We start from the raw sequence: 25,145 nt of genomic DNA, 5'->3' as shown, positions 1-25,145 counted from the left end.
TTCTCACTGTGGGTGTATCCTGCACAAATTAATAATCTTTTTTTTTTTAAATTTTATTTGAGAACATACTGTACAGAGGGGTTACAATTACATGGGCAGGATAATGCATACATTTCTTACCAAGCATTGCAGCCTCCTCCTTTGTTTACCCTTCACCTCCCTTCCCAGCCTCCCCCCTCCCCCCACCCATTCACAAATTAATAATCTTAACCCTTAAATCTTGGGCAGGAATTAAAAGCTACTGTGCAGTGTAAGTTTTTAGGAAAAAAAAAATGTATGCACAACTAATTATGGCCCATTAGCAATCTTGTTCAGCCAAGGTCCTCATCTAAGGCTGGGTGTTTTGTTTTTTTTTTTTGGCTTAATAAATCCAAATAGTTCTATCTTGTAATAGTATAAAATAACCAGAAAGGAGAAATGGGTAAAGGTGTGTTTGTGTGTGTCTCTTCAGATTCTTAACTGATAGTAAGAAATTTACAGTAAGATTACTGACCTGTCTTGATACAGTATTGGGTGGAGTTTTTTGTAAATGAGTTTTTAAGCACTTGCCCAAGATTTGGATGATCCTACCAAAGGTAGTAGATACCTTTGTTCCTATGGTTTTGTTGCTTGTGTGGCCCCTTAAAAACTAGAAGCTATCCAGCTAAGCCAGGTATTGGTGGCACACACCTGTAATCATAGTTACTCATTACTCAAGAGGCTGAAATCTGAGGATCTGTGTTCAAAGCCAGTTGGACAGGAAAGTCTGTATGATTCTTATCTCCAAGAAGTCATCAAAAAAGAAGTAGAACTGTAGCTTACAGTGGTAGAGCAGAGCACTAACCTTGAGCACAGAAGTCTAAGAACAGTGCCCAGGCTCCAAGTTCAAGCCATAACACTGGCACTAACAAAACAAAACAAAACAAAACTTACCCAGCTAATTTGTTAGAAGCCCTAGCATAATGATAGTGATGGAATCAACCATGTACCTGGTACTTCACACATTGATTTCTCAGTTGCATTGAAATAAATGCACATACATTGTGTGTGTGTGTGTGTATGTATATGTACCTATATGTATAAATATGTTTGGTTATCCAGATAATGCCTATATATATATATATATATATAAATTTTGTCATTTTTGTCTTGTGCTAAGTATATTACAGAAAATTAACAGATATATTTAAATATTTTTGAAATTTCAGAGATGCTGCCTATGGAAGTTGCAGTTTGTACATTACACTTCTCGACTGTTTTTATGCGATACAGAAGGTGAGTGACTTACAGTCTGTGTTGTTGAAGAACAGAAGGACAGTTTCTAGAAGACAGGGCTTTCTTACACAAAGATTCATTAGAATTTCTTCTAAGATTCATATGATGTTATTCCATTTTCTAATTAAAATGACTCTAAACTAGGAAATAATTGGTCTGGATTTCTGAATGCTTCTGTGCATGAGTAGGAAGAAAGCCACTTAAAAAACAGGAGACTGAAAAATAAAAACAAAACCAGGAGCCTGGGCTGGGGAAGAGCACATGCTTAGCTTATTAGAGAAACAATTTGATCTCCTGCATCATAGAAATAAACAACAGACAGTAAGAAACAGTTAAGTGATTAGGTTCCAGATTCAAAATATGCTGTGGTTTAAAAGATTCATAGTATACTAGGTGCCGGTGGCTCACGCCTGTAGTCCTAGCTACTCAGGAAGCTGAGATCTGAGGATTACGGTTCAAAGCAAGCCGGGGCAGGAAAGTCTGTGAGACTCTTATCTCTAATAAATCACTAGGAAACCGGAAGTGGTGCTGTGACTCAAGTGGTAGAGCGCTCGCCTTGAGCTGAAGAGTGCAGGGAACAGCGCCCAAGCCCAGAGTTCAAGCCCCACGACTGACACCCCCCCCCCAAAAAAAAGGATTCATAGTGTGCTGTGGTTTGAAAGAGAAGTAAATAGATTACTTGCTTCCAGTTCTCTTTGTTTTACGGGTGTACTTTTCCACAAATGGTATTTTCAACCAGTACCTATATAATGCAGTAACTGAAATATAGATTTGTTTCTTTGGGTGTGTTTTATTTCTCCTTCAACAGGAAAATTGGTGAAGCTAACTGGCTCATTACAAGGTTCTACATATTGCTATAAGTGGGTCACTAATGCTTTCAAAACTTTTCAGGGCTGGAGGTGTAGCTCAGTACCAGAAACACACAAAGCCATTGTGATTTTAAGTAACTTTCCTGGCTTACAACCTCTGCCATGTATTCAGAGAACATGCTTTGTGTGATGACAGGGCCTCCTAGGTTTCCCTAAGTAGACAGACAGCCATGGTTATAACTCCTGCAGGTAAATTTCTTGAATGTCAGGGCAGCACAAAGAACTAATTGCCGTCACTGGATCAAAGAAAACTTCTAAAATAGCTTATTTCACCTGATTTATTTTTTCAGGGGCAAAAGGAGCCTAGGTTTACTTCCTGGTACAGTGAAACACAGTGGCTATCTGGGAAGTTGGACAAAGTTGTGTCTTCAAATGAGAAGACCAAGTCTGTAGGAATTCAGAGACCAGTGAGCACAGCTTTTTTCCTGTGTCAGGCAGTGAGGTATGAGACTCAATTTGCTTGGATTTCAGTCCGGTGGCTCTCTAGGCTGCAGAGCTGTTTGTGTAGAGGCCATCAGCTCTGACGCAGTGCCATCCGACCTCCGTTGACAGGTGATGGGTACAGGTAGAGATCAGAGAGGAGCAGCAGGTGTAAACAGCAACTTCCTATTTGCAGTTACAGTCCCTGCCAGGTAGGCTTCAGGGAGCATGTCATGTCTGTAGGCGTAGTCACCTTTAAAAAGAAAAAGTAAAACCTTAGAAAAATGCCTACTGTGGGGTAGGGGATTTAGCTCAGTGGAAGAGCACTTGCCTGGCAAGTGCAAGGCCCTGAGTTCAGTCCTCAGCTCTTCAAAAGGAGTAAAATGTCTACTGAAATGTGTAGCATTTTCTGTTTTTGATTGAACTCATTGGAAAAAATGTTGTTACATTATATAGTTAAATTCTATAGTTTTATTTAAGGCTTCTGAGGCTCAGGTGAAACTGAGCTGATTTGTGGCTGATTTTGAATATTATTGCATATAGGAATCATGTATCAGTGTAGTCATTTACATTTTGTACTGTGAACTTCACAGGAAAGGAAAATTGTAGTCACATACCCCGCCCTTCCCCTGCCCTCCCTCTGTTGGTTTTGGTGCTGGGAATTGACATGGGGGGCCTTGCCCAGCATGTGTTCCACCACTTGAGCTACACTCCCAGCCCCAAGCTGTATTTCACGGTATCACTCTGTTAGGAACAACTCTAGTCCAAATAATGTGAAATACATCAAGTTAGTTAAATTCAAAGACAGAAAACTTACCATGGATTTGGTGTTGGAATTTGTAGTGTACCATAGTTTGCTGTCTTTTTTTATCCTTGTCTTCATTTCCTGTGCTTCAATGCTCAAATATTAAATGGAAAATTCCAGAAATAAACAGTTGATACATTTTAAATATCTATTAGTACAGCATATTGTTAGGGTCAACTTTATTATTAGTTACTGTTAATACCTTACTGTGCCTTAGTTTATGAATTACACTTAATCATAAGTATGTACATAAAAGAAAACAAACTCATATGCACAGGGTCAGATGCTATCTATTTTCTAGTATCCACTGAGAATCTTAGACTGTATTTCCCCCAGGTAAGGGGAGACTCTTGTAACTATATTTAATAAATTGGGCATTATTTTTGGCTTGGTATCCTATCGTTCTTACTTTACATTGATATTTTAGTAGTTTACATTTTGAGGACTATGTTTATAAGTCACTCACTTTGAATCAATACCTTGTTGATCAAGAATTCTTGCTTCTAATAGTGAAGGTTATTCTGAGCAAAACAATATATACTCATCTGAATTACCATAATGAAATTGTTTTAAGAAGAGGGAGGGAAGTAAGGGGAAATGATGGGAGGGGGTTAGATTGATTGAAATAGACTTGAATATTGTATGGAAATGTCATGATGATTCTCTCCTTGTACAACTAATGTATACCAATCTTTAAAAAAAAATGAAGACAATGCTTGATAAGAAATGTACTCATTATCTTGCCCATGTAATTGTAACCCCTCTGTACGGTATTTTCACAATTAAAAAAAAATGAAGAATTCTTGCTTTCACCCAGTGATCTTTGAAAATAGATGCTCTGCTTATATTCACTTGCCTTTTGCTACTCTTGCTACTCAGTAAGGTTACAGGGTGGCAGAGAAAATTTTTATGGAAAAAAATGGATTGTTTTCTCAAACACTTAAATTTCGTATTGTGGCGCATGTCTATAATCCTAGCTAATCGGAGGCTGAGATTTTTGAGGATCATGGATTAAAGCTAAGCTTGGCCAGAAATGTCTAGAGAGTAATCTCCAAAATAAGTAACAACAAAAAGCAAGGCTGGAGATGCAGCACAAGTGGTAGGATGCCAGCTGAGCAAACAGGCCAAGTAAGTATGAACCCCTGAGTTAAGACCTGAGTACAAGCTGGGCGCTGGTGGCTCACGCCTGTAATCCTATCCACTCAGGAGGCTGAGATCTGAGATCTGAGGATCATGGTTCAAAGGCAGCCCGGGCAGCAACATCTGTGAGACTCTTATCTCCAATAAACCACCAGAAAATGGAAGCGGCTCTGTGGTTCACACAGTAGAGCGCTAGCTTTGAGCTGAAGAGCTGAGGGACAGGGCCCAGGTCCAGAGTTCAAGCTCTATGACTAACCAAAAAACAAAACCAACAAACCCTGAGTACTGGCACGTAATAATACAATTGAAGTTTAGGGTTTTGTCTGGATTGTCTTCAGTATAGGGAATATTGATCTCTTTTGACTGTTCAGAACAATTTACAAGTGAAAATGAAGTGTGTGTTTTGTGGGACATAAAATAGCCCATGATTCTTGCTTCAAGGTACTTTTAGACAATTGTATTGGCTAAAACCTTCTGCCTCTCCAGCCATGAGTACTGGGGACTTCATTGGATTGCTCTGAAGGTGTTAATACATGCATAGGACAAAAATAAATGCTGTTGTAACTAATCACCATTTCATATAAGCATTTGAAAACCACTCGATGGAAGGTAATCCAAATCTAATACAAATAATATTTTTCTTAGTTACCTTCTGATGTTACTAGAAAAGTGGGTAGGAAATTATTCCTTCTTTGCAGCTGTGATCTTCAAAGCTTTCTTTTGGATTCTAGGCAATGCAGTATGGCTTCTTTAACTTCAACTCATTCAACCTGGATGAATATGAATACTATGAAGTAAGTGTTCAAGGGTGATGTTCTAAACTCCCCAAAGCTATATTGAGGTATTACTGACTAATATTTTATATTTGATGTGTATATTCATTGTAATTGCCCATTAACACCTTGCAGTTTGCTCTGTGTGTGTGTGTGTGTGTGTGTGTGTGTGTGTGTGTGTGTGTATCAAGTAGGTTCCAAGTATGTGATGCATGTATTAGATCTCCAGAATTTAATCGTCCTACAAGTGACAGTTTCCTCTCTTACTACAATCTCCCAATTTGCCTACCAAAGGAAAACAATTTAGAGTAAAAAGACCATAGACTTTTTTTCAGTTCTGATTCTTACTATTGATTTCTGACTTGATTAAGGTTCCAGAGTACCTTGTTCTTTTCTGTTCTTTTCCTTCCTTCCTTCCTTCTTTCCTTCCTTCCTCCTTCCTTTTTTTTTTTGTCAGTCGTAGGCCTTGAAGCTGTCCCTCAGCTCTTCAGCTCAAGGCTAATGCTCTACCACTTGAGCCACAGTGCCATTTATGTTTTTTTCTGCTTATGTGGTACTGAGGAATTGAATCTAGGGCCTCATGCATGCAAGGCAAGTACTCTACCACTAAGCCACCTTCCCAGCCTACTTTTTTTTTCTTTACTGTTGATGACCTTGATATAGTACTAAGTGAAGTTTGTATTCATTTATTTATTTTTGTTGGTTGTGGGCTTGAACTCTGGCTTGGGTTCTGTCCCTCAGCTCTTCAGCTCAAGGCAAGTGCTCTACCACTTGAGCCACAGCACCACTTCTGGTTTTCTGGTTGTTGTAGATAAGAGTCTCACGGACTTTCCTTGCTAGGCTGGCTTTGAACTGTAATCCTCAGATCTCAGCCTCCTGAGTAGCTAGGATTACAGGCATGAGCCACCAGTGCCCTGCTAGTTTGTAATTTTTATGGTAAGATGAATGGTCTTGTAGCAGATGATATGAACGGTCACATTGATAAGGTGAATGGTATTAGATTATCCAATAGCCTCAGAAGTACCTTTGTTTTTAACCCACCTTGATAAGTCCAGACACTTCTGTTTTATTGCAGAAAGTAAACACAATTGGCTTAGGTGAAAGTGGAATTTTGACCCGATTTTAGAAATTGCAAAATGCAGGAGCAGGTATTCCTTAAATATGACTCCATTCTAGAGCCTCAGCCCAGTGAGAACTAAATGAAAACTAGTGTTATCCTCAGGCCAGGCCTGTTGGGTAGCGATAGAGGTGGCTTCTAGTAGTTTTCTCCATGTTGACACACTCATCACAAAAGAATCCTTAGCCCCATAACAAGACACGTGGATGCCTTTTTTGTTGGCATGACACAGGCTGTTCCTGTCCTTGAGTGTTCTTCAGGAGGAATGTGGAATGTTCTGGCTAGACTTCATTCTGTGGCTACCACAGGATCCTCAGCGACGGGGCTAGCCCTGTGAGATCATCCAGGCAAAAATAAAAGAGGGTTCGTACAGGCAGACACAAGTACAGGTGTTACATCATACTATATCTTCAAGGAGAATAAACCTAAGCCTTCTTTCCTTCACATAAATAATAGTAAAATGCTATACTAAAGCCCTTTTGAGTATAAATAACTTTTTGTCCTGTTGGCTTTTTTTTTTTTGTCAGTTGTGGGGCTTGACCTCTGGGGGCTTGGGTGCTGTTCCTCAGCTCTTCAGCTCAGGATAGCACTCTACCACTTGGGCCACAGCACCACTTCTGGTTTTCTGGTGGTTAATTGGAGATAAGAGTCTCACGGACTTTCCTGTCCTTGCTGGCTTTGAACCGTGATCTTCAGATTGCAGCCTCCTTAGTAGCTAGGATGACAGGCGTGAGCCACTTGCTCTGAATTACTGTGTAATGCATTTAAACACAACTGAGCTGTTTCATTGATGAATTGAGATAATATGAAGGTGAAGGCCAGTTGTTGCTGGGATATAAAGGCATGTAGTAGGTAACGTCTCTGTAATAGCATTCCATTCTATAGTCCAGTATATAACTTACCTCTGTAAACTACCAAGAATGGCTAAGTTATAATACTTTTTATGCTTTTCTCTAAAATTAAACATGAAAAGTACGATATGTTTTCTTTGTTTCAGTTGAGCAAAGTAGTAAAAAAAATAGCAGTTGGCCTAAAAGCACAGTGATGTTTTTATGTATTATTATGGAATATTACAGAGGCCAAATCGCCCATCTCCTGCCACCTGCCCTACAGAAATGTGAGTGGCAGCAGAACCATGCTGGCAGGAAGCAGGGACCTGTTTGGGTGGTCTCAGACCAGTGTTGCAGGTGTATTTGGAGACGTGAGATTAGTATCTTTCATAACTCTCATTTCGTTAGTGTCTTCTCATTCTCCCTCTTTTCACGTCTGAATGCGGAATGGATGTCAGAATCCGTGATGCTATTCAGTGAAATCTGGTTCTGGCCAATATCTAATGACAGGTTCCCTATTTCATTTCTGGGGTTTTTCCGGTACGTAGCAGCGCGTGTTCTCTTTGTTGTCTCAACCTTGTATTACATAATACAGGCTCACCAGTCTGCTCAGTTATTAAGTATACGCTTGAAGTTACCAGTCTGACTCTTTGTAATGTCCAAGGAACTGTCAGTTTATTTTGAAACACTTAATTCTTTCCTCCACTCTCCATGTCTTCTACAACTCTTGCCTAAAAGTCTCTGCTTTCCATTTCATGATGACAAATTTCTATTACTATGAAGTGCCTACTATAGATTAGTAATAATTGCAAAGGTAATTCAAGCCAAAGGACTTGATATGTCATTTCCATGGTTTTAGATAGCAGTCATATTCTTGCTTTTTTTTTTTTTTTTTTTGGTTTAGATATACAATGGTTTTATATACTTGTTACTTTGATTTTGGGGGTTGGATTTTTTTTCTTTTTTTCTTTTTTCTTTTTTTTTTGGTCAATTGTGGGTCTTGAATTCTGGGCCTGGGCGCTGTCCCTGTGCTCTTCAGCTCAAGGCAAGCGCTCTACCGCTTGAGCCACAGCGCCACTTCCCATTTTCTAGTGGTTTATTGGAGATAAGAGTCTCAGGGATGTTCCTGCTGGGGCTGGCTTTGAACTGCAATCCTCAGATCTCAGCCTCCTGAGTAGCTAGGATTACAGGCATAAGCCACCGGTGCCTGGCTGGGGTTGGAATTTTTATGGCCCCTTTTGATAGAGAAATGGTGGAAAGAGTGTAATTGTATAAATAGGTCTGTAAATAATGAGAAGCCAGGAATATGAATGGCTGTTCTCTCTCTCTTGTTTTGTTTTCAAGGAGTTGCTCTTATTGGAAGCTATTCATTTAGGAAAACAGGAGTTTCCACATTTCTTATAATAGAAGTTTATTTTCTAATAAGAATAAGAATTTCTTTAGATGAAGAATTTCAGATATCATAACCAAGGACATAGTATATTTGGAGGCAGTAGCTCTAGTTTCCAAGGACTGACCCCCACAGCAGAGAAACAGACAGTAAAGGAAGGTGACTAAGGCGAGGTTAACTCGTCCCTAAGAATACTCATATCATAGCAGAGAAACTTTTAGATTTCTGTCTCATGGGCATTTATTACCAGATAATATGTGGAAACAAAGAGATTTAAACTCTCTCAGAGACCTCAGTATTGTGCTGGTCTTCCCTTGCAGAAAGCAGAAAATGGAGATTTCAATTGGATAATACCAGACCGATTTCTTGCCTTCTGTGGACCTCATTCAAGATCCAGACTTGAAAATGGTATGGAAAATTATGAGGCCATTATAGTTTTGTTATTAAATTCCAAATTTTTCTTTTAGATTTTCTTTTGTGGAGGTAATATGGTTTAAATTTAGGGCTTCCTGCTTGCTAGCAGGTGCGGTGCTCTGCCACTGAGCCATACTTCCAGCCTTATATTTTCTTTTGAAAGAGACCAAAAAGCTTGGTGCGCCTTTAGTCCTGGCTGCTCAGGAGGCTGAGGTGGGGAGGTTTACATCCAGGAGTTTTGGGCTATTGTGTGATGTTATTTGTTGGGCATCAATATAGTGACCTGCTGGGAATCACAGTTACACTCGGCTTGACCATCTAAGCATACTTGGTCATTTGAGTACATCATTCTGTTTGAATTGTAACTTTACATTTTTTTTATAGTTATAATCAAAATGGTGTTCAGTTTCTACCCAATTACAGGTGAAACTGTTCATGGTTTTCTTTCTCTTCCTTTTACAAGATCTGTTGCATTTCTTTTTTTTCTGAATAATTTCTTTTTTTTTTTATCTTTAAGTAGTTATACAAAAAATTTCCCATTCTACAAAACAGTATATGAGTACAAAGTGTCTGATAACATTGTCACCCATCTCTCTTAAACCATCCCTTCTCTCACTTTTTTTTCTTTGAGACTAAGTGATTTCATAAATTTCACATATTTCACAGTATTGTGGAATAGTGATAGTTAGAGTCACAAACACTAATTTTTACAAGGCAAATTGTCATTATCATGGTCTATACAGTTTGTGAATTCTATGAGCTTTGACATGTTATTTTTTCCCCTATCTTGCCCATGTAATTGTAACCCCTCTGTATAATAATTTTTTTAAGTTATTTTTTCCACATCAGGTGATGTTTACATTCTTTTCCTTAGTGTAGGCTGTTCCCACTTACTCTGTTCCTCCTGCTGGCTTTCCTCTGTTGCATGCACCTATCTACCATATCTACAGTTTGGAACCTGGTGCATTTCTTCTTTATGTAGGTTACCACCAACATTCTCCTGAGACTTATATTCCATATTTTAAGAGACACAATATTACTACCATTATCCGTCTGAATAAAAAGATGTATGATGCCAAACGCTTTATGGATGCTGGCTTTGATCACCACGACCTCTTCTTTGCGGATGGCACCACCCCTACTGAAGACATCGTCAGTGAATTTCTGGATATTTGTGAAAATGCTCAAGGTGCCATTGCAGTACATTGTAAAGGTATGTTTCTATGGCTAAAGGATAGTATATCTGTATGAATATGTATATAGAAGGAGCATAGCACACCCATTTATACGATGTTCCCGGACAGTTGAAGCTATCTTTAGTTTTAAGAGAATACTTTTAAAATTCACATGAAAAGCATAGTAAATAAATTATTTTCTCAGATAATCCGTAAAGGTTTATCATGTTGAAATGTTCTTTTTTGCTCACATACCTAGTGTGTGCCTACATGGTGAGTTCTAGGATCATCAGAGAAGACTTGTCAGAGCTTGTTTTTAGGGGAAACCCTAAATAAGCCAGGAACAGAGAGATAATGTCAACATAATAAAAACAATAAAAAAAAAAGGAGCTCAGAGCTACCAGTGTATTTGGTGATGAAAGACTGAAACTTTTTCCTCTAAGCTCAGGAAGAAAACAAAGAAGGTGCTCAAGTTGTGTTATTTCTATTCAACATAGTGTTGGAAGTTCTATTCAAACTAAATCAGAAAAATTAAAAAGGAAAGACATCCAAATTGAATGAAGGAAGTAAACTTATCTGTGTTCATAGGTAATAAGACTTTTGTATATAGAATGCCTAAATATGTCACTAAAAGAATATTAGAATTAATGAATTCAATAGAGAAGCAAGATGCAAGCCAAAAGATAAAAATCAGTTGTATACCCCAAAATCAGATAATTCCATTTATAATAGCACTGAAACTAAATAATATACTTAGGAATTAACCAAGGAGATGAATAAATTTTACAAACATTATTGAAAGAAATTAAAGAAGATATCAAGAAATGGAAGGCATGTTTGTGGATTGGAGGGTTCAGTACTGTTAATGTTCCAGTGCTATCCACAAGAATATACAGATTCCATACAGCCTCTCTGCATGCATGTGTGTGTATATGCTAAGGTTTGAACTCGGGGCCTGGCTCTTGTTCGGCTTTTTCCCTTTTGGCTGATTGGACATAACAGTCTTGCAGGTGTGTCTGCCCCTACTAGCTCTGAACCTTGATTCTGAGATTCAGTCTGCTGAGTAGCTATGGTTATAGGAATAAGCCACTGATAATCAGCTTCAATGTTGTCCTTACCAAAATGCCGACATTTCTTGAAGATAGAAAAATTTCACAAATAAATGAGAATGTGCAGTACTTGTGTATTTTTGTTTTTGTTTTTGTAGTTTGGCTTATCTCACTCTACATAATCTCCATTTCTATGCTAGTGATTTCATTTTCTTTATGACTGAACACTCTGCCACAAATGGTCCTGAGAAAACTTTATATCCATATCCAAAAGAATGAAGATAGGTTGAAATCTTCCATAACAACACATGTAAGGATTAATTCAAATGGACCTCAGACCGAAACAAAGACCTAAAATACAAAAGTCTTGTAACATTAAATTTGGTTATGAGTTTTTAGATATGATGACAAATATACCTAGATACTCAGAGAAAGTGAACCATAAAAGCTGGACCATAAAACCTGAAACACTTGGTCATCAAATCAACAGTACAGGGCACCAGTGGCTCTTGCCTATGATCCTCTACTCAGGAGGCTGAGATCTGAGGATCACTATCAAAGCCAGCCTGGGCAGAAAAAGCTGTGAAACTCTTATCTCCAACAAATCACTCAGAAAACTGGAAGTAGCGCTGTGGCTCAAGTGGTAGAGCGCTAGCCTCGTGCTGAAGAGCTGAAGGACAGCGCCCAGGCCCAGAGTTCAAGCCCCAAGACTGACAAAAAAATAAATTAAAAAAAAATCAACAGTAAAAAGGCAACCCATACAATAGGAGAGAATATTTCCAAGTCATCAATCTGGTAAGAGATTATATCCAGAATATTTGGAGAGAAATCCTAAAATTCAAGAACAGAATGCCAATTTAAAAATGGGAAAAGGAGCTGGCTACCTGAGGCTTATTCCTATAACTGTAAGTTTACAGAGAAGCTGAGATCTGAGGATCATAGTTCAAAGCCAGAAATGGAGCTGTGGCTCAAGTGGTAAAGCACCCACTTTGAGCACAGAAAGCTCAGGGGCCCCAAGTTCAAGCCCTGGGACCCGCACAAAAGAGGGGAAAAGGAATTAAACATACCATATTTTTCAAAAGATAAAAACTGGCAATAAGTCCATGCACAGTTTCTCAGCATCACTAGTGGTTAGGGAAAAGTAATCAGTCACACAATAAGAAACCATTTCCCACCTTTTTGGGATGACTGTTGTCAGAACAAAATAAAATGACTAGGATGGGGAGATTTAGAACTGTAGTGCTCTACTAGTGGGACTGGGGGAAGGTACAGCTGCTACGGAAAACCAGACAACGTGATGGCAGGTCCCCTGTATTTATAGCAACATTCTTTTTTTTTTTTTTTTTTTGTCGGTCGTGGGCTTGAACTCTGGGCCTGAGCGCTGTCCCTCAGCTCTTCAGCTCAAGGCGAGCGCTCTACCACTTGAGCTACAGCGCCACTTCCGGTTTTCTGGTGGTTTATTGGAGATAGGAGTTTCACCGTCTCTCCTGCCCGGGCTGGCTTTGAACCTCGATCCTCAGATCTCAGCCTCCTGAGTAGCTAGGATTACAGGCGTGAGCCACCAGCTCCCGGCTCTATAGCAACATTCTTAGAGCAACTTGGAGTGAGGGAGTGAATAAACAAGGGCATGAAAACAAAGCTGTACTCAGTGGCCCACGTGTGTAATTCCAGATGCTCCGGAAGAAGAAATTAGGAGGATGAATTTGGAGGACGGTACAAGGCAAAGCTGGTTGAGCCCAAGATATTGGTTGCCATAGTAGTGGGTATCTGTTGTGCTAGTTGTAGTGGCAGGTATAAAATAGGGTTCAACTTCAGGAACATGCACAGGCCAAAGCAAGACTTTTCCTCAAAAATAAAGGGGCGAGAGATGTAACTGAGTCAAAAAATAAAACCTGTGGGTGCCGGTGGCTCAGGCCTGTCATCCTAGTACTCAGGAGGCTGAGATCTGAGGATCACAGTTTGATGCCTGCCTGGGCAGGAAAGTCCATGAGATTCTTATCTCTAATGAACCACCAGAAAACTGGAAGTAGCACTGTGGCTCAAAGTGGTAGTGCTAGCCTTGAGCAAAAAAAAAAAAGCTCAGGGATAATGCTTAGTCCCCGAGTTCAAGCCCCATGACTGAAATAATCATCATCATACCAAGCTGACATGTGCTACAGCAGCACGTGTTTTAGTGAAGGCCCTCTGGAAAAAAAGAGCACTAGAGTCTTCCATGTATTGGGGAAGAGGTTCACTAAAAGGCATTGGCTCGCATGAATGTGGGGTTTGGTAAGATGGAGATCTGCAGTGTGGGCTGTTAGAGTGGACACTTGGGAGGTCTGGTGAGGACGAGGTGAGAAGGCAGTCTGCAGGAGAGTTCCCTTCTGTTCTGAGAGGCTGGTCTTGGTTCAGGGTTTCAGCTGATTGATAAGGTCCACTCACAGTATGGAGGGCACTATGTTAACTGAAAGTCACCAACTTAATTCTTAGTCTCCCAGCCAGCTGCCAGTGGCTCACACCTATAATCCTAGCTACTCAGGAGCCTGAGAGGTTGAGGCTTGTAGTTTGAAACCAGCCATTGCAGGAAAATCTGTGAGACTCTTAGCTTCAGTTAATCACCAAATAAATAAATAAATAAATAAAAAGCATGAAATAGAGCTATAGCTCAAACAATAGCCTTGAGCAAAAAAGCTCAGCAATAGTGCCCTAGCCCTGAGTTCAAGCCCCAGGACTAGCACAAAAACAAAAACAGAATTAACCAGCACAAGACATAACAATAATGGTCTAGATAAAAAGGAAAATGAAAGTGGGAAGAGAAGCAAAGGAAAAGAAAAGCAAAAGCGGAAGGGGAAAGAGGAGAAGGGAATGTCTGGGTCTGGACTTGAGCTCAATGGCAGAACATTTATGTAGCACATGGCCTTAGGTTCAGTCCCCAGCACTCCCTTCCACAAAAACTTAGTATAAGTGGGCGTATGAGTAGGGTTGGATGTGGGAATAAGTGCGAGGCTTAGGCAGCACACACTTACTGATCTCCATTGCTCAGAAAGCCATGCACTTGGCTTCACTTCAAATCATCTGTGGCATTTTAGAAATTGACTATGCTGCATACCAATTAGATCTTCATTCTGGGCACAAGGCCAGGTGCTGGTCTTTCTGAAACTTTTCCAGGTGATTTCACTTACGTAATCACTGGAGAGATCTTAAAACTTTCCAGCTGCCCAGAACATTCTGGAATACACAGCAGGCTCAACAGTTGGCTTGTTTCCCTAGCTGGCCTTGGTCGGACAGGCACACTGATATCGTGCTACATCATGAAGCATTACAGGATGACGGCAGCGGAGACCATTGCCTGGGTGAGGATCTGTAGACCAGGCTCGGTCATTGGGCCTCAGCAGCAGTTTTTGGTCATGTAAGTAGCTTTTGTAATTCCTCAAGACACACTGGGGTTGGGAGACTGATGAGAGAAAAATTTCCATTGGGATTCTGTAACAGCAGGTAGTTTGGTAGGAGAAAATTGTGTATCTTTCTGGAAAACTGTGTTTTATTGTTACTTAAATGCTCTAGGAAGCAAACGAGCCTCTGGCTGGAGGGTGAATATTTTCATCAAAAATTGAGGGAGCAAGAGAATGGTCCACACGGAGCAGCCTTCTCCAAACTCCTGTCGGGTGTTGATGACATTTCAATAAGTGGAGTCGAGAACCAAGACAAGCCAGATTTGCAAGACCCTGAGCCGGTAATGGGTTCATCCCTGTCGTGCTGTTTGTATTGCCGTAAATGCTGTTGAGGACCTTGTAGGGCATGGAGAAAACTGTAGGTAAAAATAATAAAGTGCATTTTGAGGGGCTATTGTCACACTTTTTTTTTTAAATATTTGCAGCCCTCTTTGGGAACTTTTTTTTTTAATTGTGTGTACGTAAACTTAAAAAAATTTTTTTAGCTCAAAGTACAGTCTGAAGGGGTCTATCACTCCCCAAGTGCACCTCCCCCTTCTTTTCATTCCCTCGAGGTAATTCAGGGAATTGGTAGTTTTCTCAAGGCTTTAACGGGTAGCAGTACTGAATTGTGGATGGTGAAATTTTAGAGCAGAATGGTTTCAAAACTGCCTTTTCACCGTCCACATATTTTGTAATGAGGGTTGTTGGAGTCTGACCTGTGATTTGATTTTGGAAGGAGAAAAATATTCTAAAATTCACAAAACCTTGAAGCTGTGTGTGCTGTGTGTTTGTGATGTGTGTGGATCTGGGTAAATAGCCGCCGTGCTTTACTGTGTTCATAAGTGCAACTTTAAATCATTAGCTCAGTGTTCTTTTACTTATACAGTACAGTGATGACGACGAAATCCATGGAGTGACACAAGGCGATAGACTTCGGGTCCTGAAAAGCAGAAGACAATCAAAAACAAACGCTAAGCCCCTCACGTGAGTCTTGTTTTCTTTGTGGCGGTTGCTCTTGCCTCCTACATGTAATGAGGTCATCTGTGACCAGTTTTCCTCCACAGCTGCATGTCTTTTGTGCCACTTTGCCATGATTACCCATGTTATTTAGAATCTAGAGTGCTTGCTATTCAATTGTCTGTGTCCTCTCTTGTAATCTTAGAAGCCATTGTAGGTAGGAATGCCTTTTCTCCACAGACAATAATGTGTGACATCCTCAAGGTAGTGACAGATGTGAGACCCTGAATTATAGGCTTATCCTTGGTTATTAAGATGGTGACTTTCTGTAAATTATTTCTGTATTACACATCACCTGTGTCTATAAGGTAGGTGATGGGTGGGCGTTGTGACAGGATGACCTAACATGGTTTGGTTGTTTGTCAGCAACTGTGACTTAGCCCACACTCTATTTTGGGGAAATCATTTTCAAATTATGAAAGAAGGCTTACCATGCGTGTAGGAAGTTTTATGGTTTTATGGGTGTGTTCAGGTCCACGTGTACATTCTAATCTATGTGGGGTAATTTGGAGGCAGCTCCATGAGACATTGAGTGTTGGTAGGAAATATGGAGAATTAAAATACGTTGCCAGGGATGTTTTTGTAGACTTCCCATCTGTGCCACTGGGTCATTTCCTTCCACGAACCTCCCCTTCACTGTGGGGAAACCACATTTCCAGCCTTCTTTTTTTTTTTTTTTTTTGTCGGCCGTGGGGCTTGAACTCTGGGCCTGGGCGCTGTCCCTCAGCTCTTCAGCTCAAGGCGAGCGCTCTACCACTTGAGCTACAGCGCCACTTCCGGTTTTCTGGTGGTTTATTGGAGATAGGAGTCTCACGGTCTCTCCTGCCCGGGCTGGCTTTGAACCGCGATCCTCAGATCTCAGCCTCCTGAGTAGCTAGGATTACAGGCGTGAGCCACCAGCGCCCGGCACATTTCCAGCCTTCTTTGTGGAGAAGGAGTAATGGATTTAGGTCATTTTACTTGGTGAATATTTTGTCATATGGAATTAATATGCCATAATTTTGAGTTCTCAAGTAGAATTGTGCATAAGGCAAGTGTCATCATGTTAAACCTAAAGCAAAGAACGTTTTCTCTTATAAAATACAAGTGAATGAATACAGGATGTCAGTTATGAGTTAGGACATTTATTAGGAATTCTCTTTGCAGCTGAGAGACACAGCTGATTGGACCACTTTGTAAATGAGCCTTTTGTATAATTTATTGCATACACACTTTGTGATGTATTTTAACGTCAGTGCCATTTGGCCTAATAGTTCTTTTTATTTAAACCATAAGCACCTTGAAATTAATTCTAGACCTGATAGGGGAAAGTAGGTGTTACCCACAAGCAGTGCTTCTCTGACTTGGCTGTGCCTTTGAGTCACTGTTTGATTATAGTGTCTCTTACTGTCACTTGGTGTATCTGGGATAGGATCCGGGAGTCTGCATTCCCGTCCAGCTTCCCTGTGGTGCAGACACTGTTGGTATACGAAGCAGTCTTTGAATTACAAACTCAAGAAAATCCATGCTTTTGTAGGTGGCTTTTAGCTGTGCCCAATTATGTTTTTAAGAGTCTATATCATCAGTTCATTTCTTAGTTGTTTGAGCATCTGGTTAGGAGTCAGGGGATGCAGGTTCAGCTCGATCAAAAGTTCTTGTGAATGAACTTATATGAAATTTCCTTCAGTGACTTTCTCCACTAATCTCAGGAATGTATTGAGTTCAAATCAGCTTGGTGCTCATTTCTAGGGAAGTAGAGATTATAAAATGTATAGCTGATTAGTGTGTAGTAATATAAATGAAGATTTAAAATGTATCTTTGGAGAACTAGCAGATGACCCTAGGTGTCATTCTGTTCCCCAGGATATGCGATATTCTCTGGGATGGAAGTCCAGGATAATGAGTAGTGGCTGGATAAAAGTAACTAAAGGGCTGGGAGTGTAAGCTTAGTGGCCAAGCACTTGTATGAGGTACTAGATTTGAGCCCAGTACTACAGGAAAACCCAAGTAATTAGAAAAGACTGGGGAAGAAAGATGGGTTTTCTATGCCATTGTTTAGTTTCTAGTTATATCAAACTTTGCTCCCTAAAAAAATAATAATGCTCTGTGCATTATTATATAAAAAGTACTTTACTTTCGGACTAAAACTGAATAAAGTGGTACAAGGAAAAAGGACAAAAGCTAGATGCTAGTGGCTCATGCCTATAATCCTAGCTGCTTAGGTTGAAGAGCAGAAGGACTGTACTGGGCACAGTAGTACAGACCTGTCATTCTAGCGACGTGAGAAGCGTACATAGTAGACCGCATGCCTGATTGGCCTGGGCGGCATATAAGTAAGACGGTATTAAGAAATGCCACAACAGTCAGACTAAGGAGGATACACTAGGGGATTAGGGGAAGAACCCAAAGATATGACTCCTCAGCATTTAAAATATTGTTAATTAAAAGGAGAAAAACAACACGTACACCACAGGCTCCTAGGGCCAAAAGAGCCAACCATAAGAGCAAAACTGGATGATCACCATAGCAGAGAGAATGGGAAAAGCAGGAGGGGTACCCACTACTACCAGCTCTTTTGGTGGTTAATTGGAGATGAGTCTCACAGACTTTCCTGCCCAGGCTGGCTTTGATCTTTGCCAACTATCAGCCTCCTGAATAGCTAGAACCACAGGCATGTGCCACCTGTACTTGGCTTCATGAGACTCTCCAAGTAAGTACCAAAAAAGTTGGAAGTAGAGCTGTGGTTCAAGTGATAGAGCACTAGTCTTGAGCAACAAAGCTCAGGGACAGTGCCCAGGCCCTAAGTTCAAGTCCCAGGACTGATACCAAAACAGAAAGAAGGAAGGGGGTGGGGGAAGGCGGGGAGAGGAGGAGGGAGGGAGGTCTGGAGGCATGATTGAAGAGATAAGAGCACTTGCCCAGAATATTTGAGGCCTTGAGTTCAACTCCTGATCCTTTTGTAATTTCCTAAAAATAATAAAATAGCCCCGAGCTGTCTTCTTTTTCCTCATACAGAATTAACAGACCTAAGCCACACTGTTAAAGAAGCAAGCATAGATATCAAATATGTCTGGTCTCTAATTAGAGATTAGGAACCCTGAGGTTGGAGAGGATGCCCAGAACTTCCCCTCTCCTCCTCTGTAGCACACTGGTAGATATCCCCACCTGCTCCCCAGCTCTCTTTGCTGTGGTAATCATCCAGTTTAGTTCTTACTTTTGGCTCTTTTGGCCCTAGGAACGAGAGTCAGAAGTTTCTCTCCTTTCCCTGCCAAGTCTTTCTTGGTAATGTAGCATAAAAGGCCCCTCTAAGAGAGGTCAATACCAGCTTGGGTTTGAGAATCTAAATTCAGTCTGCTCCCAGTTTTAACATCCATCACTATGGATATGTTATTTTGCTGGTGTGTTGTTACTTAGTCTTAAAAAGACACCTGCAAAAAGGGGGAGATTGTGATAAATACACAAGTACTAGTGATCCTTAGGCAGTGTTTCAGTGATTGTTTTCTTCATCTGAAGAGGTCTTAAAAATTATCCAATAGCCCTGTCTTCAGAGAGCCTGTCCCACGCTGACTTCCAGGAGCTAGTGAATCCTGTAGAAACAGCCACTGCTGTGGTCTGCAGGACTGGATGGCAGCATCATGTGTGCTAAGATTGATTGGCAGTAGCATAAGCTAGTGAATCCTGTAGAAACAGCACTGATGTGGTCTGCAGGACTGGATGGCAGCATCATAGCTGCTAAAATGGATTGGCTGCGCCTGTAGCATAAGCCATGGTGCTGTGCTGTGTGTGCGCTGGTCTCTTAGGATTACACGAAATGACGCATGAAGACGGGCGATGTACCCTACTTAGTAATAAGGACGAGATAGATGTAATTAGTCTGGAAAATCCCTTAAGTGCCTCTTAAATGTTTCAACAGTGGAAAATAATTTTTACATCATGAGCTTTTAACTAGGGAATAAGTAAAAATAGATAACACAGGCATGTTGACTCACTCCATTTCAACTATAGGGTAACAGGTCATTCAGCAGCTGCAAATGAAGGTTGGGATGGGTTGAGCTTTCTAGTGTGTTTCTAAACTGTTCTGTTATTAATAGCATATCGTATATATTAATATACTATTATGGAATCTGACAGTATGTTAGTTATTTTGCAAGAAGATTAAAAGGAGGTACAAAGTAGAACTTGCAAAATGAAGTTAGGTTTTATTTAGAGGCCATTGTTTCCTATAATCCTTTTCCACATAGACTCTGGTTATAGCTGGTACTAATGATAAGGTCAAGAAAAAAGGTCCATCAGAAAAACTAGTCATTTCCAGTTTGAGCAGCCCCAGTACTGGCATATAACAAACACTCAGGAGAACCTCTGAATCAGGTTGCAGACGGGTCACGGCAACAATTTGGACGTGCCTGTGTGTGGAAGGAGCTATTACCCATCCTTGCTGGGGGAACCCAGACCTGTGAAGCAAGAAACCGAGTTTGCCGGGAACTGGTGGCTCACACCTGTAATCCTGGCTGTGCTGGAGGCAGAGCTGAGGATCATGGTTCAAAGCCAGTCCAGGAAGGAAAGTCCGTGAGACTCTCACTCCCAGTTAACCACCTGAAAGTTGGAAGTAAAGCTGTGGTTCAAGTAGAGCACTAGTCTTGAGCAAATGAAGCAGGACAGTACCCAGGCCCTGAGTTCAAGCCGAGGACTAGTGCAAAAAAGAAAAGAAATACTGAGCTGCACACTACTTTGGATTACATGAGGAAAACAAAGAATAATATAACGTGATTAGTGAGATTTGTTGCCTAGGTTCGGTATACTTATATACCCTGTAATATCCATGTTGCCAAAGTTGCAGTGCATGTAAACTCTTGGATGGCTTAGGAGTGTGATGTCATTGTGAAGCTCGAATTCTATGTTCATTCATAATTGTGCATCCAGTGATCTTTTTATGTGAAGTAGCTGGGGTTTTGTCCCCTTCTATTTTTTTCCACTTCTGTTTCCCCCAGTGGTTTGGTTTAGTTTTCTTTGTGTATGTTTGTTTATATATTTATGCATTTTGCTATAATTTCAGTACTGTGAAGTTAAATTAACATGGGGCAGATAATTCAACTAGAGATTACCCCTTAATTTTTTGAAATCTATTACTGGCATTTGAACACAGGACCTATCACTTAATTAGCAGGTGCTCTATCACTTGTGCTGTGCCTCCAGCCCTTAAAAAAATTTTTTTAGGGGCTGGGAAGGCGGCTCAGTGGTAGAGCGCTTGCCTTGCATGCCAGAGGCCCTGGGTTCTATTCCTCAGCAACACATAAGCAAAAAGAAAAAAGCCAGAAGTGGCACTGTGGCTCAAGTGGTAGAGCGCTAGCCTTGAGCTAAAGAGCTGAGGGACAGCGCCCGGGCCCAGAGTTCAGGCCCCACAACCAGACCCCCCCCCCCAATTTTTTTTTTTAGCACTGTTTATTTTCAGATAGGATCTTGCTTTTTATTTGGGGCTGCACCTGGACTACAATCTGCCTATTGAGCTTCTGGTTATAGAAGGCGTAACGGGTGCACACTACCACACCAGCTTCTCCAGCTGAAGTGGAGTCTGTGTTTTGGTTTTTGGTTTTTGTTTTTAGCCTGGGCTGGCCTGGAGCCATTATACTTCCAACCTCAGCCTTCCAAGTAGCTGGGATGACAGCCTTGTACCACTGTGCTCAGCAGTGGTGGAGAGTGTCTCTCGTTTGTAAGCCTGGGCTGGCCTCTCCCACTGTCCTCCTCATCTCAGCCTCCAGGTAGTCAGGATTGCGGGTCGGTCACCAGCAACCGGGCTGCCTGTCACCTGTCTGTGCATCATTAAAACTAAAGACAGCATTTTTTTTTTCCCCCTCAACAATTGTTTCCCTTTTGCATCCCAGTTATTATTCTGGGTTTTTTAGGGTGTGAAATCACAGATGCTTTATGTATTTACTGTGTGACTGACTTTGGCAACCCAATGTGAACGTTGTTCTTTCCCTTCGCCCCTTTGCAGATGCCCGCTGGCTGTGCTGGCCTCGGCACTGTGTAGTGTTGTCCTCTGGTGGATTGTGTGTGCCTGCATTCTTCCCACCCTGCTGTTCTGTCTCGATGGTTTCAGAACACAGTAGCCATCAGGACCTTTGACAGATAGCTGCTGTGTAAGTGTCCACTCCATTTTTCTACGTCACTCGCTTCTGGTGTCTAGTGTGGTCTTCATGATGCATGTGTTTCTCTTTCGGCTCTCCTGGCTTTGATTTGCCTGTTTTCAGAGATTCTTTGAATCTTTTCAGTGAGTGGGGTGGTGGCAGGGAGGGAAGGCCTTACTGTTGCTTTCATAGCAGGGATGTTAAAAAGAACCTACTTAACCCTTAATGGCTATTTCAAAATACTTGCATATGTTCTACTTACCTTTATAAGGTCAGACATTAAATTGGAGACTCTTTCTCATTAAAAAGAAGGTTTTGTTACTTTGGGATAATTGAAGTGGTTTCTGTTCAGTTAGTTACTTTACTTTCTCAACCTTCAGTATGTCCTCTCCAGCAGCAAAATACAATTTGGGTTTTGCAGCCTTGATGTTGGTGAAGGCTGGGTCCTGGCTTCCCTAAGGCTTCCATCGCTAATAGGCTGGACTGTCTCCTCTCCTCTCTTTTCTTTCCCTTCAGGTATACAGTCCAAACAGTTTGAAACCTTGACATTAGATGATAATAGGGAAGTGCACGGTATGTGCTTTTTTTGCATTTGGGAGATTCTGCTTGAAGGCCTCTGGGCTCCACTCCTTTCTCCACAATAGCTAGCCTGTCTGTATTAGGTGGTGACAGAGAAGATTGTGTTCCCTTGAGGTCTTCCATCCTTGAAATAGCTGTCCCCACCCGTGCCTTAGTGAAGACACTTCTTTCTTCAGAGGATGGGCTTCTGTGTGCACGCTGGGGTTCAGATCCTCCTCAGCGGGAGGGTGGTCCCTCTCCTGGCGGCTTTGTGCTCCAACACCCTCTTAGGTCTGGGCTGTGTTTATTTTTCTTTCACTCATATTTCAAGAATGTCTTTTCTTGTCCTAACTTGGACTTGGAAATCACAGAAGAACAAGGAAGTTCTTTCTAGGGTCTCTTCCAGATTCCACTGCAACCAACTCTGGAGCTTTGCAGTTTCATTGAGTATTTTCATATGGCTAAGAAAGATTAAAAAAATGAAGCTGAAGCCACTCTTTTCAAAATTAAACAAAACCTGCTTAGCATATTTTTAGTTATGCCGATTCTTTTATTATCTTACTTGGAAAACCTAATGGTCCTATATCCACGCATGTGTATTTCTAATAGACTTTTTGAGTTTTTTCCCCCTCTTTCATTCTGACTTGGGCACCATGAGCTGTGTAGTCGGTTCCACATAGTGGAGTTGTTGCTAATCGGCATGCCCTTCCCACCGTCAGCTTAAAAGTGTCTCTGTCAGGCTGATTCATTTTCTGTCTTTTAGATAATCTCTTGTTATTGATGTCTGCATTGCGGTGTTCGACCTAAACATTCAATTTGGCCCACCTGTTTGGGATGCACAGAGCAAAATGCTTTCCTCAGTTACAGCAGTGCTAACAAGAATAATCTTCTAAGCCAGTCTTCTGCCACGACTTCTCTGCAGAGAGGCTTTATTTTTAGGGATTAACTGCTCCACCCTGCTTGTTCATCGCTTGGCTTGGAGGGGGGTGGGGTTGCTGCTGTCTGGAGTCCCTGTGCTGGTAGCCTTCCCTGTGTCACACACAGGCTTTGGTGGGAGCAGTAGTGGGTACAGGGCCCTGGGCGTCATCATTCTGGAAGGTCTGCATCAGCGGCCCCATGAACTAGTATGTAGTTATCCTAGTGGATGATTGTTTTGGAAGTGGACGTGATGGTCACATGGGTGACTTTGTGGGAGAGGCACGTGGCTTCTCACTCTTGTTTTCCTACGTGCCTTACGGATGTACATCTGTGGTGCATTGTAGAAGCGCTGGGGCTTCAGATTCGCAGAGAACAGTGAGTAGAGTGCCTAGCAAGCAGACAGGAGGACAGAGGAATACTCTTAAGTGAAGACTGGAAGAAGTATGTGTATTGAATATGGCTGGGAAAGCCCATGTGACTGGCCGTGTTTAGAGGATGGACGCTGTGAGTCCCGGCTCCTCTTGGCAGGGAAACCCTTCACTCTGGGCAGCCTCCCCCACCTTCTCCGGCAGTACTTCTAGGCTATCTCTGATATCTCAGCCTTGCTGCTGGGGCTTTTCCCACTCTACTGCTACTTAACCCAAGACACAGTAATTACTCCACATAACGGCAGTGTTCCTGGTGTGATTAAGTCCTAAATTTCTGTCCTTATCTGAGTTTCAAAGTCTCACCAAAATACTGGGCTAATTGTATCATTTTATTATACCAGTGTTATAGAGGAAGGAAACTTTAAAAAATTGACTTCTTAGCTGAGGAAATACGCCTTGATTGAGCACGAATTTCTTTTGAATCGGGTTTAAACATTCCAGTAGTAATTAAGAAATGAGGACTCCCAATTGCCTATAGAGGAAATTGGTTTTTTGAGCGATTTTGAAGCATGGAAGTTATCCATATTTTGGAGCATCAGTGAAAAAGCAGGTGTAGGATTTCAGGACCCTCCTTTTGTCTGGTGGAGAGGAGTGGCTGAGTGTGGCCGAGCGTGGCCTCTCGATCTTTGGGCCAAGGCTTCAAAACACGAGCCATGAATCATCTCTGATGGTTTGATTTTTCTCCCTGCAAAATTCTAGATTCAAGTAAGAACTATCTCCTTACTTTGTAGAGTGACTTTTTAGAAGCTGGATAGGAGGGCTGACTTTACTGTTCTATCACCCCCTGTGGGATAACTGTGGTAGATGACTGAATATTTCAAAACAAGCTGAGAGAAGAGAGGATTTTGAATGTTCCCAGAACAAAGAAATGATGCATGTCTGAAGTGACAGATAGCCTGGTTACTGTGATCTGATGGTTACACACTGCACACATGTATTGACATGTCTCATTGTAACTCATAGGTATGGCTATTATGTGTTCCATTCAGAAATTATTTTTTTAGAAGAACATTTTACTAAAGCTCATTCTTAAGAGCAGTTGCTCTCTTTCTTGGGTCCTAGGATGATGGCATCTGCACACAGTTTGTATTTTGTTAGAACAGTCAGTATTTCAGGTGACTTAGCTTTGTGAGAAGTGTGGAACCAAAGTCTGACTAATTAATCCAAGATTCGATTCCTGCAAGCAGCTGAGGGTGAGTCGGGCAGCTCCAGCTGCCGCTTTCCCTTCAGCTTTAGGCCGCAGGCTGTGACCAGCTCCAGCCTGCTTGGGCTCCAGAACCACACTGCTTCCCTGAGGATGAGCTGTTCTGCCTTTTACTAAATGTCCCATGAGTAATCCTGTTACCGCAGGGACTTTGCTACACAAGAGCTTGGTATTTGCTGCAATGGAGGGACACAGGCTTTTGAAGCAGGATTTGCTTGTTAATGGAATGGTTTCCTTTGTGCCCTCGTGAGTGAAGTCTTCCAAGTT

The 25,145-nt window shown here is 41.4% G+C and overlaps 1 protein-coding gene and 1 long non-coding RNA gene across 11 annotated transcripts in view; one reads left to right on the top strand and one right to left on the bottom strand.

Annotated features, from left to right (window-relative positions):
* Positions 1–25,145, top strand: part of Cdc14b (cell division cycle 14B) — a 96,815-nt gene that overhangs the window by 59,794 nt on the left and 11,876 nt on the right. For 8 of the 10 annotated variants that reach the window (XM_070035833.1, XM_070035838.1, XM_070035832.1 and 5 more), the window contains exons 6-12: positions 1,188–1,254; positions 5,220–5,282; positions 8,919–9,006; positions 9,995–10,225; positions 14,486–14,624; positions 14,780–14,948; positions 15,536–15,633. In XM_070035833.1, the coding sequence (XP_069891934.1) occupies positions 1,188–1,254; positions 5,220–5,282; positions 8,919–9,006; positions 9,995–10,225; positions 14,486–14,624; positions 14,780–14,948; positions 15,536–15,633 (855 nt within the window). Of the gene's footprint in view, positions 1–1,187; positions 1,255–5,219; positions 5,283–8,918; positions 9,007–9,994; positions 10,226–14,485; positions 14,625–14,779; positions 14,949–15,535; positions 15,634–21,637; positions 21,783–25,145 lie in introns of all 10 variants that reach the window. The other 2 variants (XM_070035835.1, XM_070035839.1) reach the window with 1 other exon arrangement.
* On the bottom strand, positions 2,388–6,612 carry LOC138837035 (uncharacterized). The gene is made up of 4 exons (XR_011375139.1): positions 6,303–6,612; positions 5,138–5,258; positions 3,361–3,442; positions 2,388–2,796 (listed from the first exon to the last, which is right to left on the bottom strand). It is a non-coding gene; the product is annotated as an uncharacterized lncRNA (long non-coding RNA).

Source organism: Dipodomys merriami, unplaced genomic scaffold, assembly GCF_024711535.1.
Source record: "Dipodomys merriami isolate MVZ:Mamm:240054 unplaced genomic scaffold, mDipMer1.0.p SCAF_26, whole genome shotgun sequence".
NCBI lineage: Eukaryota > Metazoa > Chordata > Mammalia > Rodentia > Heteromyidae > Dipodomys > Dipodomys merriami.
Note: the sequence above shows the minus strand (reverse complement) of the source record. Positions and strands in the feature narration are given on the sequence as shown.